Source organism: Spodoptera frugiperda, chromosome 15, assembly GCF_023101765.2.
Source record: "Spodoptera frugiperda isolate SF20-4 chromosome 15, AGI-APGP_CSIRO_Sfru_2.0, whole genome shotgun sequence".
NCBI lineage: Eukaryota > Metazoa > Arthropoda > Insecta > Lepidoptera > Noctuidae > Spodoptera > Spodoptera frugiperda.
This window is the reverse complement of record NC_064226.1, coordinates 8,716,049-8,731,165: the sequence shown is the minus strand read 5'-3', so window position 1 is coordinate 8,731,165 and position 15,117 is coordinate 8,716,049. Positions and strand designations below refer to the sequence as shown.

The following is a 15,117-nucleotide window of genomic DNA, read 5'->3' as shown; positions in this document are numbered from 1 at the left end:
CTGCCGGACAAGGGGTCTCGGATCCAATTCCCTGGTCGTGCAAAAGTACTACTGAGCCTTTTTCAGTTTTTCGAAAATTTCTCAGTAGTAGCACGGAGTCTGGAATTGTGTCCGGTATATGACAATAGGCTCGCCTCCCTATTACATGGGACTTGGTAAAAAGTGGGTGTACATTGTACCGTAATGTGCAGATGCACTTCTGTCTACATCTTCAGTGATTAAAGGCGTGACGTTGTTGTTGTTGTTGATTGCATTAAATAAATGCAATTTTTTAACATTTAGTAAGATAGCGTTTGGCCACCATCTCACCAGGTGGTAAGCAATGACGTGGCCACCAATGGATACTTGCCTAACTATTTGTAGAAAAAAGCTTAATGCTATGTTATAATGGGCTACGAAATACTTAACTCAAATTAGATTGCACTTATCAATCTAATTTTGAGCCGTCAGGTCAGACTTTCACCGATCTCGTATTACCGTATTACTGAGTGAATGTGTCCAGTTAATTATTTTTAATGTAAGTAGGTATTATTATAGTTTGGAGATAAATCGTGGACGCTTGTCACTCTCACGTAACTACTGCTGTGACATGTAATTTGTATGGATTATTAACGTTGCTGTCCATTGAGGCGGGTGGAGTAATGACTACCTTGCTTGAAGTGAATATTATTTTCTTTTTATCTGATGTTTATTTTTAAATGTTTCTATGTAGATAAACCTTGTGTTAAATATGGAGAGATCTTCAATCAATATTAAAATAAGTTAGAATGATTGAGAAATATTTCAGCGCTTACTTTTGAAAGGCCACTCCGCGCTCCAAAACCAACTAAAAGTCTTACAGCTTTCTGAGCTAGAAGGAGTAACATTCATACCTGCTTCTACAAAGCTTACTGTAAATATATTTATCTATGAATTTATTTCATATGTACCTAACCTCACGCCTGTCCCCCATGGAGGTATGGAACGCCAATTGCTACGACTATTACACACCTCTTTCGCATCATCAACAAAAAAATAATTCAATAAAACGATAATAAAGTAGTTGATCAATAAATAAAACTACACAAAAAATAGACCACTTAACACCAACGCTGTCACTGTTACGTTACAGTGAGCAACTGCCTTTAACACTCGAAAGATTATGTAGCTATTAAATGCAAGAAAAAAAGTGATAGACATAATAATAATACAAGTGTCGCTTATATAACCTTTTATGGATTGTACACAGTAATCGCGAGGCTATAGCAGGCTTTTGTTTATGTCTTACATAAGCACTGGTCGACTGCCTCATTGTCAAGCGGACACAACAGCGACTACCAAGCACGTGGTTTTGAGAGTTATATATTAAAGTTGGATAATAGAGTGTTTGGAAATAGGCCATAAATATAATGAAAAGTGGATGATATAAACATTAAGTGAAGTGTAAGTGAGAATCAGCCTTAAACAACACTACGCCATTTATTGTCCACAGGAATTGCAAGAGGTTTCTTTTCATGGTATAGCGAGCAGGTGGATCACCTGATGGTAAGCAATCGCCGACGCCCATGGACAGATGGACACCCGAAACACCAGAGGCGTCATAATGACGTTTTGGGCCTTTTGGGGGTTAAAAATTTAAGTGTTGATGGGGAATCGGGGATTGGGAAGATTGGAAAGGCGGGTTATTGGGCTTCCAGTAACCTCACTCATATAATAAAACATAACGCAAGCGTTGTTTCACGTCGGTTTTCTGTGATATCACTCCGATCGAGCCAGCTTATTCGTGGCGAAGCATGGCTCTCCCACTCAATCTCTCGCATAATGCGAGTCGCATTACGAGTACATTATGCAACACTCATTTTTTCTAGATTTATTTAGTACCAAAGCTTATATATGCAATACATACAACAAATCGCCCTATTCCTCTAAAGAAAAAGCTATGTTTTTATACAGTATAAGTCTACTAGCTAGCCAACTGGTCACTGGCATGATGAATGCACGCAAATAAAACTTAGCAGCGAGCACTTAGTGGTGCTTGCGAATGAGGAAAGTTCAGAAGTGCCTGCACGCTCGACAAACATGAAGCTCTATTGAAAATGTGTCTATACATACATAAGTCTATGTAATATGTAGTAGTTGCTGTACTAAAGTGTGATTTAGTCCTGGCTACACCTTTCTCTGTTTTTTTATTTTAGTAACGTCACGCCTTTCATCGCCGAAGGGGTAGGCAGAGGTGCACATTATGACACGCAATGCCGCTATACAATGTACACCCACCTTTCACCATTTGTGTTACAAGTCCCATGTATTAGGGGGTGAGCCTATTGCCATATACTGGGCACAATTCCAAACTCCGTGCTACAACTAAGAAATTTTCGAAAAACTGAAAAAAACCCAGTAATACTTTGCCCGAACTGGGAATCAAACCCGAGATCCCTTGTCCGGCAGTTGCGCTTGTGACCACTCAATTAACAAGACAGTAAATATATTTTGCTCAAACCGAAAATATTCCTCATTAAGGCGATTGCTCACCCATTATTACATGGCACTTATAACACAAATGCCTTCTTGGTCTATTTGAAATAAATGATTTTGACTTGACTTTGACTTGACTTGATTATGGCGATTGCTCAGCCATTATTACATGGCACTTATAACACAAATTCGTTATACATAGCGACATTACATGCCGTTCTACCAACCCCTTCGGGGATAAAGGGCGTGACGTTGCAATAATATGGCGATTGTAAGAGTAATTCCCAATTATGAGGATCAGGCAAATATAGGGGCTATGACTAGTCTTATTAAGCTCAAAACTCAGAAAATATAACTAAAGTTAAACTAAACTAGAGAAAAGAAAATGCCTTCTACACTCAAGACACGTATCATGTTTTAAATTGAGTTTGTTCCTTATTAAGTTTTAGTTAGAAGCCAAAGATCTGTTTAAAACCCCGAGTCATAACACAAAGTATATAAACATTTAAATATACAAGAGAATATACACGAAATAAATTCTAATTTTGACACTGGCAACACTACATCAAAAGCGGGCTATTGTCCTGTACACACAAGAATGTAATTTCCGCTCTAAATTTTCTGTTTAACATAATTTTTAATAAGACGCTCTAGTACTGTGCTAAACGGAGCGCTAAGCCCGAAATATTTTTCCTTTTTTATTCGTCCTTCTTTTTTTCATAAAACAAGGTTTAAGCTCACACATTTGTAAGGCTAATAACAAACCAAAGCCTCTTAAAACGCAGCCAGAACACACCGCCGCCATGCTTATGTTATCCTATTACCCTGGTACACTGGCACTGGTAACAAAAAATTGTATTCCGAAAAAGAAAAAGCCGAAAATCGTCGTTTAATACAGTACTGATTTATAGTCCATAAATCGCGTTTATGTAACTAAGTCTAATAAATCACTAATTTACATATGAACACAAACACTTTATTATTGATTGCTATAGCTACTCGCCCGCGACTTTGCGCGTGAGAATTCCTGTTTTTCATGCTTTTCATGTATTTTGTTTTATTCTAACTCTGCTTTTGCCATGGGTGAGCAATTAAGAAATACGTGTTACTCCAAAAATTCGACTGTGTGTGTGTGTGGACTTAATTTAAAGAGTACCTACCTTAATCAACAGTCAAATATGTATTGAAAAAACCATGAGTCAGCAGCTCCCATAATTTAGGGACATTCGTCACCCAGTCCATTCGTCGAAATCGTTAATAGGCCTGGTATTCCTGGTAGGTAAATCTTTTATGCAAAGCATTTACTAAAACTAATGATGCGATAAGTTCAATCAATGGCTGTATATGATTAAGTCGATATTTAGATAACTGGATTAACTAACATAAAGCTACCACTAATAAAAATTCACAAGCCACTCCTACAGAATGAACCGGTTCCCCGAATCAACATGGAGCCGATATCGGATGCAAATCTTATTAAAATTAGAAAGACTGAGCCGAAAAAAGCTTACAGTTTAAAAAATCAGGTGCACACGGCAACCGGGTTTGACAAGTTACCAGACTTGCTGGGCCGACCGGTTCCTTCGTAAAAAATAGTTACGTGTCACTTCACACTTCAAGTTGCGTTTAAAAAATAATCTATTAACTTATCTGTTCACTCGAAACTTTGGAGGTGTAAAGTGTTTACGAGAAGAAGATAAGAGTTCCGTAATAAATCTCTGAAATCCCCCGCTAAACCCTAGATAAAATTCTCATTCTTCTCGTTGATTTTTATTGTTTCCATTCAAGTTGTAAATACATCATTTAAAAATAGAGTTACCGAGAATTCCCACTCAACTTTACCCATTTCTACTTAAATAAATACACACTTAGTGCAAGTATTATTCTTCGTATCTTGTTCTTGAATCATTTAACCACTTACTTACTCGTAACTTGGTAGAACCTTGGAAACGGAGTGCCAATTACATTCCATGATTTTAAAACCGCTTTATTTCACTTCACAACTCAATAGTCTGACCACATTTTATCAATTATGTTCCAACAAAAAGACAAAACCAATCGAACCAGTGAATGTGTGGCATACTTACTTGGAACATCACAGTTATTAAAGTCCACTTTTTCCATTTGGCACGACGTCAAGGCAGATGTGAGGCATAGTTTCCAGATAGAAGCTAAGTTGGTAACTTTTCACATTTCCTCGGAAGCGCGTCCCCTGGCAGTGTCGACAATGTCGCGCGTTGTGAATTTGTTATCCGTGTCGCGCGATTAACGAGATGCATGTACTATATAACTTTGTTAAACAGATGATACAATTTAATCGTACTTCTCGCCGCGGCATAAGTTAAATCGTTAACGTTACACGATGATAGTGGCTTTAAACATTAATTTCCATACTAACATTATAATTACCCCAGTCATTACTTACGCTAAAAGCTATTTATTTTGCATAATGGTGTTTGGGTGAGCGCAACAATGGTGAGTCGCAATGCGGCGGCGGTGCACGGTGTGGAGTTGCGGAGATATGGCGGCGCGGCTAGTCGCCTGAATCGCCAAACTTGACCGCGCGCGCCCTTTGTTTGTTCGCTCTGGGCGCGTGCCTTCTATCTACCGCTGCTCACTAAAATTATACCGCGATATGAATACGGGAACATTTGCTTACACGACATTGTGCATTATGAATAAATATAGCCAAGACCATTCTCTACTGTTATCATTAAGTTTGTGAATGTTGTGAGGGATATAAAAACCCCAGTAAAATCTGGTAACGTTTATGACACGCTTTCAGTTCTGCTGACAGTCGTTACTTGGGACGGCTCGTCAGCGGAAAGGTTCGTACGTCTATGGCTGCGGGCGACCGGAACTCTGTAGGTTCTGTCACGTCATTTGCGCGAGAGAATACGCCATTTTTTCCGAGCAGGACGGGGCAAGAACGCTTACTCGTCGAGATAAAAATGTCACTTTCTCATCGAGCTTTTTGCTATCTCTGATGTTTTTACCGAAGTTATTTGTAACTGTCGCAATAATACGTGGTTTGTGTTAACATGTTTTTGTAGGGCTTTCCAAACTTAATTGGATGGCGTAGCACACCCGTAGGTACATAGTACACAAGGACCTATAGATGAAAACAAACATCAATCCACAATAGTTGGCGAAGTAGTTTAATATTTCAGTGGGACAGCGTTGTTTGTAGTTATATTACATGACTTGACACTATCGTAACCTCTATTAAGTTTTGATGCGAGCTGAGCGTTCGAACCGGCTGATTGAGTATAAGATGAATATTGGCTCGCGTGTCGGATTATATTAATAACGGTAACCTTTATTGACCTGAAACTTTCTCCTGTTTCGCGATGACCGCACCGATGCAGGTTGTCTTGGTCATTAATCACGTTAATGATGTCAAATGAATTAAACATTAGCTAGTTGTGGACTTCAGAACAAAACCTCCGATATCTAATTAATGCTAACTGCTGGAAGTATTGCGTCGCAGCTCATTTGTAGCATGCAAAGTGATGTAGGAACAAAGAGTAACGAGCCATTGAGTACGCCATGCTAGTATCTCTTTTGTTGACCAAAAATGGAACATTGCAGTTAACGTAACGCATTGTGGATGCCGATTAAAGAACTCAACAGACTTGAACAGGATGCCTAACTCAAGAAATCAATCGCTGTTGTAGGTACTATGCTATGTTTTTCTAAGGAATGGAACCAGCCGACAAGTCACTTATTCGAAAGGACAAATACGAATTGTGTTCTTAGAAAGGATGAATTTAGTTCACTTGTGTTTCGTCAGCTACGACCGTGAACTATATCAACAATACCTATTACTTTCAGAGCCAGTACTGAGAAATTAAAAGTAAAAAATAAATTATATTAGCACACAACTTGTAGAAATAACATTCCTATTTCCTGAGTCTCACGTTTGTGATTTAAACCAACGAAATCAGCAGAGCGCTAATTCAGTAATTAATGTAACGGAACAAGGCGATATAGATAGACTGTGCAATTGATGGACTGAGCATACAAGATAGAAAGGAACCAGGCTGCCCTCACTTCGGCATCTAATCCTTCTTTACGTGTTTGTCCGGCGCACCAAAGGCAGCCCACTCAAGGAAGAGGTCACGACACATGAAAGAACCGAATCATGACACTATTAGGATAAACGAGGCCGCGGCCGGTCCTGCGGGACGCCGTCATAATCTAGTCTTGAATAAGTAGGCACTTGCCCCGCACTTACATCGACTTTCATGAATTCTTATATCTCAAATAAAACTTATTTTATGGTCTATTTCGCGACTTTCAGTGTAAATTATGTTTTCCCAACGATTCCGAATGATGACGACTCGAGTGTTATGATGCCGAATTTAGATGAGATATTTTTTCTTTGCAAAACTGTAATAGGGTTTTTATAGGCAACAAAAATATATCAGTAAACATAAAAATCCTATTTGCTATACACTGAATTATGTTGGCTTCTTACTGAAAGAATGTATAAAGTAAAAAGATAGGTACTTATTTCGCAAGTTTCAGTGCGTCACGGCGCTCTACCAAAACCACAGTAACCTACATCTGTAGCGCCATTTGCCCAACTATTCGCGCACTTCCTTGCCCAACATGGTCATGGCAAATGAAACAAAGACCCATTGCCTCCACCATTACGTCTTGCAGCGCACCCATAAAACACGCATCAATTAATTAAAATTCAAATAACTAAACAACAATCTGTGTTCGGCGAATTGCATATGAATTCTATATGGTTTTGTTGTATCTCATACATTTTATAGTAGGTGGTGTACGAGGAAAACTGCTCATTGTTAAGTCTAGACTAGGTGCACCTACTTCACAATTCTAGTGACATACCTGCCTGTAGTTTAAGCACGTTACCTACATACGTACTGCCTTATTAATAGTACTACGCTATTATTTGGAACAAAAGGAAGCGCAGTTGCCTTCTGGAGCCACTATCAAGTTGAAACAATAAAAGCAATCTATATTTATCTATACTTATAATAAATCTGTAGAGAGGTCAATTCTGTACATGAAATATATTTCCAAAATAACTATCAGCGGGTGATTAGTGATCGATACTGACGCCATAAATGCAATCGGAATTTTTTTGTCTGTCTGTCTGTCTGTCTGTCTGTCTGTCTGTTTGTCTGTCTGTCTGTATGTTCTTTATAGAAATAAAAACCACTCGACAGATTTCAACCAAACTTGGTACAATTGTTCTTCATACTCCTGGGCAGGTTATAGTATACTTTTCATCACGCTACGATCAATAGGAGCAGAGCAGTGAAGGGAAATGTTGTGAAAACAGGAGAACTTACTCCATTTTTTAAGCTTCCGTCGCGTGTGCAGCCTTAATGGTTAAAGCTACACAGAAATCATGTATGACGGAAATGTTCTCCTTAAAATTGTTTAAAAAATATTCCACGACAGCAAATGTCTATCTCTTATGGTTGACTTACAATAACACGTATAACTCCCGATAGCTTAGCAGTTCTGAGCTTTCTGATTATATTTGTCTACTCTAACGTTTATAACACTCTCATTCATTCATTCATTCATATTATAATAAATCTGTAGAAGGGTCAATTCTGTACATTGAAAATATTGAAAGAATAAATAGCAGGGGGTGTTACTGGATCCATACCAAACCCAAATACTGAAAAAATACGGTGAAAAAAATCTTAATTTTTCAGGTTTATACTATAGAACGCGGGCTCAACAGCAGTAGCTCAATAGAGAGATCTCCGTAATTATTATGGGCCTCGCCGTTTTTGGTCCAATAGATTTTTATAAGAGGTCATTGTCAGAGTTACTCAAAATGGAGAAATAAAACATCCACGCGAAGACCGACATTCGCGCGGACGGAGTCGCTGGCGGAAGCTAGTATACAACTAAATATGTACGAATGTTACGAACGAAATAGACAAGCCGTCTGCTTGCTGGGGAGGGGCTTAAAACAACGCGTTAATGGAGGACCACGGTCGGGATTACGTTAAAAAAATGCATTAAGTACGTACAATCCTTTGTCAATATTGTAACACGTACACACATTTACTGATATTATCAAGAGATTAAGAATTAAGCCCAATCATTCGAAATGTAAATAAAAACAAAAACTTACAAGATGTTTGTAAAGCAATAAAACGAGGCAAGCTGTCACGGTGCTAACGAACAGTAAAATAGCCTACGATTTTATAGTGGTTACGAAATACTTAATACGCTGTCAAGCATTCAAACATTTTATTAATGTACTAAATATTTTATTATCATTAATAATAAAGCGTGGCTTTATGTTTGTCTAACGGAAGTTTATAGATACGAAAGAGTAATTACAATTAAACATTTAATTGGGTAGGTAGCGGTCGAGATGTACTAGAGTTCTGAAATATTCAAGTCCTTTTTGCTTTCAGCTCACTTTGGGTAATAGAGGTAATAATTCAACGAGCCAGTGTGCCTACAATTACACATTAGGTTAATGGACACAGATAGAATAATTTGCTAACGGTCCATGAAATATGATGTTCTAGCTAGTCACTTCACTTCGCGGTCGTCGTGTAATAATGTGGCCTAGTTGCGTTGATTTGCTCAAATTGCTCATACTTAAGCCGTATGTACATTTGTTCGACCTAGTAATGTGAACTTCAAAATTGTCACAGAGATTTGACCTCTAGACGAGTAATAAATGTTAATGGAAATAGCTGAATATTTTTGTGTTGTGAAAAATAAATTAGACAGAGCTGTTATCGGTGATGTGATGAGTGTAATACCTTTGACACGGCTGGCGTCACTACAATATAATATTTTAGACATCTATTCGGTAATGCTTTATAGGTGTTACGCTAAGTTGCTTGTCTGTTGAGCTCTTGGTCGCGAATTAATTATGCAGCAGATAAACAAGTCGCGGTCACGCGCCCATACACTTTCATGTTAATTAACACCTAGCTCTGTATCCTTATGAAACTTCTCAGTAGTCAGTTCGTTGTAGTTTAAAAATTCATCGGAACACGTTTTCGATCAAACTGTGAAATACTAGTTTACAAACTGCTACGATATGCAAAGTGTGAATAAAGATAGTACATATCAAATGAAAAACGACACTGTCAGACCGAAAAAGTGCTTCTGTTCCGTAGTTGAAACTGAAATATATGCGAAACCATCGGCGCTGTTTGTTTCCAGTAGTTTTATTTACTGCCTTTGATTTTCCAAATATTTATGAGTTTATATTTGAAGTTTCATATTTTAGAGAGCATGTGAAATATTGGTGAGGATTGTTTTATGTAGTAATGAAGATATGAGTTATTATTTTTATAATATCGGTATCAAATACGTGTTTGAACTTTGAAATTGAGAGGGTCGTGTCATCTAAGAGGCTTTACGAATTGATCAAAGACTCGCATTGTGGAGCGATACTCACTTAAGCTTTGAACTTAGCATCACTATATAGTTTGTATTTGAACCTGACAGATCTGAATAGAATTCAATGTCTCAAACCTTCGCTAAAGGTTTTTAACATGACAGTTGGGCTTCAAAGAGGCTTTGAAGGCATTTTTTTAAACGAACTATGATAAAAAATTGCAATCATGTTTTGTGAAAGTTTGTTATGAATTTTTACAAATAATGAATTCTTCGCAACGCTTCGGCGGAGTATTAAATTGCATATGAGTCATGCCGATGAGTAGGGCGGGCGGGGTCACCCTACGACTAGAGGGGTCGATTAGCAAAATTATAACAAACAAAAGTTTATGAAATTCCACGCGTGTTTAGATTGTGTTAGTTGTGTTAACGTGTAGTTTTTTTTTTGCGATATATTAAAGAAGGGCCAAATTAAAAGTACCTTTAATCGACGAGCAAGCATGAAAAGACTGATGACTGTTGATGAAGCGAAAGAGGTGTGTAAGAATCGTAGCAATTGGCGTTCCATTTGTCTCTGTGGTGTGTATGTTGACATTTGTATGGGAGACAGGCATGAGGTTATGTATGTATGTGCTTTTTATAAGAAACTAAAAGGGACGATCAGCAAAAATGTAACAAACAAAAGTTTATGAAATTCCACACGTGTATTTTCAAGTATTAGGTAGGTGGTACGAGTAGGTACATCTCATAATATTTATTTTGTGTTTTTTTATAAGAAACGGTGGCAATTTGCTAAATCAACGGTTCACAAGTTTAGAGAACAACTTGCTGTAGGTGGCCTAATTTAAACGAGCTCTTAAACATCTGGCAATGCTGCCAAACGTTGCAGACTAAGTGATAAACACAACTACACAATAAAATGGTACACTCCTAGACTTAGTTCGCTCTGATTTTATGTCTGTTTGAAATAACAACGAGGTTACAAAACAAATGGCCTGTTTCTGCATTAAATTATAAATTTCCGTTTTCATACATTGAAATTTATAATTTGAAATGCCTTATGATTTCAATGTATGGCATAGGGCAAATATTATAGACCTATTTAAAACAGTGATGATTCTATTCATAAAGCACTACATCCTGGAATCAAAAGTTCTTTGAAATAGAAACAGAGAGAATAACTATGGTTCTTTATCATTAAAATAAAAGAAACAGCGCTTTCCAAACTCTTAGAAGAAGCATGCCATTTTCTCTTGCTATATGTTATGGATTTAAAATGTTTAAGCGATAATTAAATGATCATTAAAATCATGACTTACAAGAATTCTTGGTAAATTAATAGTTTTTATAGCGGAAAGTTCATTTTATAGCATCGCATTAGCACCGCTTATTATGATTCTCGGTGCATTAGTTAATTACGATCGTCTCCTGATTTTACGTAAAATAATATCTAATTTACTGAGTGCCTTCCACTATAACAACTTTATGTTCACTACAATATATTTTGTGTTCTATTTATAAGTCCTATCGAGAGGAGGGTTGACAATTTGACATGTTTTCGATTCCATTGTCCATACTTAGGTTCTGTCACTTTCTAAAATTAGTTCGTCGATACGTGAATTTGAGATATTCGAGAAAGTTCCATAGTTTATTTAGGGAATATTTTAGGCAATTCGTCTCAAATTTTCGGCACAAACGTATACAAAATGCCCTAACGCAATCACACCGCCGCCGCAGGCAGGAATAGTGGTCTGCAAAGGTTAAGTTTAATCTGATTTTGGCTTTAACAATGCACCGGGGAGCAGTAGACCGACAATGGCGGCGATACAAACTTTTAGCCTTCCAGGGGACATATTTATATAGCAAGTGACCGTGAACGAGGCTAGAACGATTTCGGAAATAAGTTATAACAAGAAAGTATCCGGCCATATTTTCCCAACTTCCAATTTGGGCTCAATTACTCGCGCCTCGTTTAACTTGTTGGTGAACCGGTGTATCGTTTGTTTTACTAATTCTGGCCTCTGTGCCTTGAGGTAGTAAATTATGTCCAGTTCTACGCGAGTATCTACGAACGCCATTATTTGTCTTTACTCATGTGAAGTCAAACAATGTTCATAAATGTTGCTTGTTAAACTTCGAACGTGTCGATCTAACAGCGTCAGTAAAACTGGCCGTTTTATGTGATGTCGCCGATGTCCCGTTCACGTGTCGTTGCGATGTAAATCGATCCTGTCTGATGGAGCCTATGGGCGAAATGAATTATACACCGAGGGCACAGCACTGGCCGCCGGCCATGCAATGCGTCGCACCCCATGCGACTTGATGCAATGCATCACCATTAAATAAATTCATTCTCACGTCTGTTATTATTATTTTTATATCTTTCCAATTTTGCCCAAATAAACGCTTCATTTTAGACGTATATTATAACCACTTGCATAAATACCTACGGTGCTACGTAAGAGACGTCAGATGCTCGAGCAGCTGTGTCGTTTTAATAGATACTTTTTTGCTTTATGGTTATAACTAGTTAATAAAAATAAATAAAGCACAAGACGTTAATATGGTTCTTCTGTAATTGATATGCGTATATATGTGACAGTGTGAGATAGAAAAAAAAACGAAAGCAAGGGTCTAACAAGCTCGCCTGATGTGTGGGAGCGGGACATTGCGCGGGCGGCGAGTGGGCGTCGAGCCGTGTAATGATATTACATATAATAGAAATATATGTATAATGGTGTCGTGTTCAAAAGATGCGCTTGATCACTTATTAACACGACATCCTATTAATTATGTCCACATTTTCAAATTATATATTAAAATATCTCAAAATATTCCAAAATATGGTCTCTCACGATTAGTCTTCATTATGAAGCAGTTAAACTTGTTTAAATCGTAGATGCATCGTAAATGCAATTAAGTATATTGATTTGATTCGAATATTTTTCTCATCAAAGTGGTAATTTTAGATAATTATTCATTTCATTTACATTCAGCGAATACACTATGCAGACATCAGACTGAAGCAAGACCTATGAAAGTAAACTATTGAGAGAGAAAGAGACAGAACACAATAATCATTATAAGTAGGTACCAAACTAAAAATACAAATTTCAAAACAGTGATGGCTCTTCATGGAAGCTGGAACTGCTTACCCAATCACGGCTTATCCAAATGTTGACTCAACTCAACTCAGTCAAAAAGTGACTAACCGCCACTTTCACTTCAATGGACGAACAATCTATGTAATTATGATATGTGCGACTGTTGCGTGTTGATTTTACTTTCTATTCTACTCCATTGTGCTATGGCTGAATTTTACAACAAATGTAATAATAGGTGCAAAAAGGCCACTTACCATTTTATGAAGTACCACAGCAAACGCATGTCATTGGGCCGTGCTCAAAACTGGAACAAAAAAAAAGATTAAACTGCGATTTAGTGGCATTGAAAAATGAGTAATAGAGTGAATCACTACTATCATAGTTACCTATAGTAAAGCTAGGTTGTATTGTGTGAGCTGTTGAGTAAAGCCAGTTTCCCAGAACGTGGCGAGTCGAAAGGAAGTCGCGTCACTGACTCAGACAAATCGACTTACATCGCAATTTTATTGTTTTTCGAGTGGCAGCGTCAAATTTCACACAACTAGTCTAACCACTCTTGTTATTATGACTTCGGAAACAAACTACTTTTCAAGTTTAGGTAAACATAACAGTACATTTGGGTAAAATGTTGATACTGCTGTGTCAATATCCAATTAGAAATGAGAGAGCAAATAAAATGGAAGATTGTAAGAAGTGGATTCAAGCGTATCGTTGTTAAACACGACCGGTAGATGGCGGTAGGCAGTCGAATAAACTTGTTTAGTTTTTAAGGAAGAATGCAGTAAATAGCAAACCATTTGCTATAAATAAAATTGATAAAAATGTGGTATAATTTATGCAAAAGGCGAGTAGTCACGCTAACATAAATTAAATTAAGAGATAACACAACCAATACTGTCTCATGTAAAAGAGACATACATTAGATGTTAATGCTAATACGACAACATTCCCACCATAGGAACTATAAAACAAATAATGGCGCTAGATTTTTATTAATTTCATTTAAAATGCGGGGTCAAAGCGCGGTTTGGTGTTCATTTAAGGGATGGCTCAACGCGTTAAAATATTCAGGTAGTTCGCGTTATAGCCTGACCTTTGTTTGGAAGGGCTGACGTGCATGATCAACCCTGTTGCCATGACAGGTGTACCTTATACATATGCCCAGTAGGCACTCGCAACTGTTTCTTTTTTATATTTTTGTATTCCGAACGGTAGCTTCATCCGAGCAAGTAATAAAAATACAAGGTTTTTGTGCTGACATTTTCCTAATGTAATTTTTATTAACTTCTTCTTAAGTTGTTACGCATTTTATTAAGATTATCGAATTTTATAAGGTAGAAATAAAAATGTAATAGCTCTACATTTATTTGGTTACTAAGTCACGTTTAGTAGATATGTAAATGGGACAAGTTTGAACAACTTTTTCAATTTGGTTTACAGCAAGGAGTGCGCACAAAAACAATAACGTGCGCTGGGCTCCGTATACTATTACACATGGTCACCTTGGTCTCCACGGAGGTGTAACGTGGGGTGCTCACACAACTCTGCAAGAAACCCAACCCTTTCCCTTTTTTTCTCATTGCACTCCGTCCTCGGGCAGTGGACCGCAAAGCGTATTTTTTTAAACCTCTGCGTGTACCGATCCAGATTATATTGCTCCCTCTTTATGATTCCGGCCCCGATCGCTCTCTTCGAAAACTAATTGAAGATAACAAGCTTGTTTTTTCGCCTCTCCACTTGTTCATTTTGGAATCGCGGCCGATCGAGTACGATATTGTTTTCTTTAGCCGAGTTTTTCTTATATAAAACTGGGTAAGAAATTCTCGACTGCGGAACAGTGGGGTGTTTTAATATAAATCTACCGCGATATAGTTTTATGACGGCGATATTTTAAAAGTCGTGAAATTCTTGGCCTTGATTTTGTTTTAGTATTACCAGATTAAACATGAAAGAAATAGTCGTTTTTATGCCTCTTTTTCAGCTGGAGTAGATACTTAAATACACAACTGAATTTGGTTTGTAATTTCCACTGAGATTGTTCCATTAGATACGGTCTAACGCATTGGCATTATGATCGCGAACTTTATTAAACGGGAAGAGAAAATTGCCTATTTAGCTTGTTGAAATGATCGTGTAGAATATAAAGTACTACCAAACTAACTAAATAATAAAATAAATGACATCTTGATTTATTCCT

General features: G+C 37.4%; 1 protein-coding gene across 2 annotated transcripts in view; it reads right to left on the bottom strand.

Annotated features, from left to right (window-relative positions):
• Positions 1-15,117, bottom strand: part of LOC118277953 (major facilitator superfamily domain-containing protein 12) — an 81,248-nt gene that overhangs the window by 44,968 nt on the left and 21,163 nt on the right. Inside the window, exons 1-2 of one of the 2 annotated variants that reach the window (XM_050698737.1) lie at positions 13,307-13,609; positions 13,175-13,224 (exon numbers count right to left, since the gene is read on the bottom strand). In XM_050698737.1, the coding sequence (XP_050554694.1) occupies positions 13,175-13,203 (29 nt within the window). In that variant the 5' untranslated portion in view covers positions 13,204-13,224; positions 13,307-13,609. Of the gene's footprint in view, positions 1-13,174; positions 13,225-13,306; positions 13,610-15,117 lie in introns of those variants that run through there. The other variant, XM_050698738.1, reaches the window with a different exon arrangement.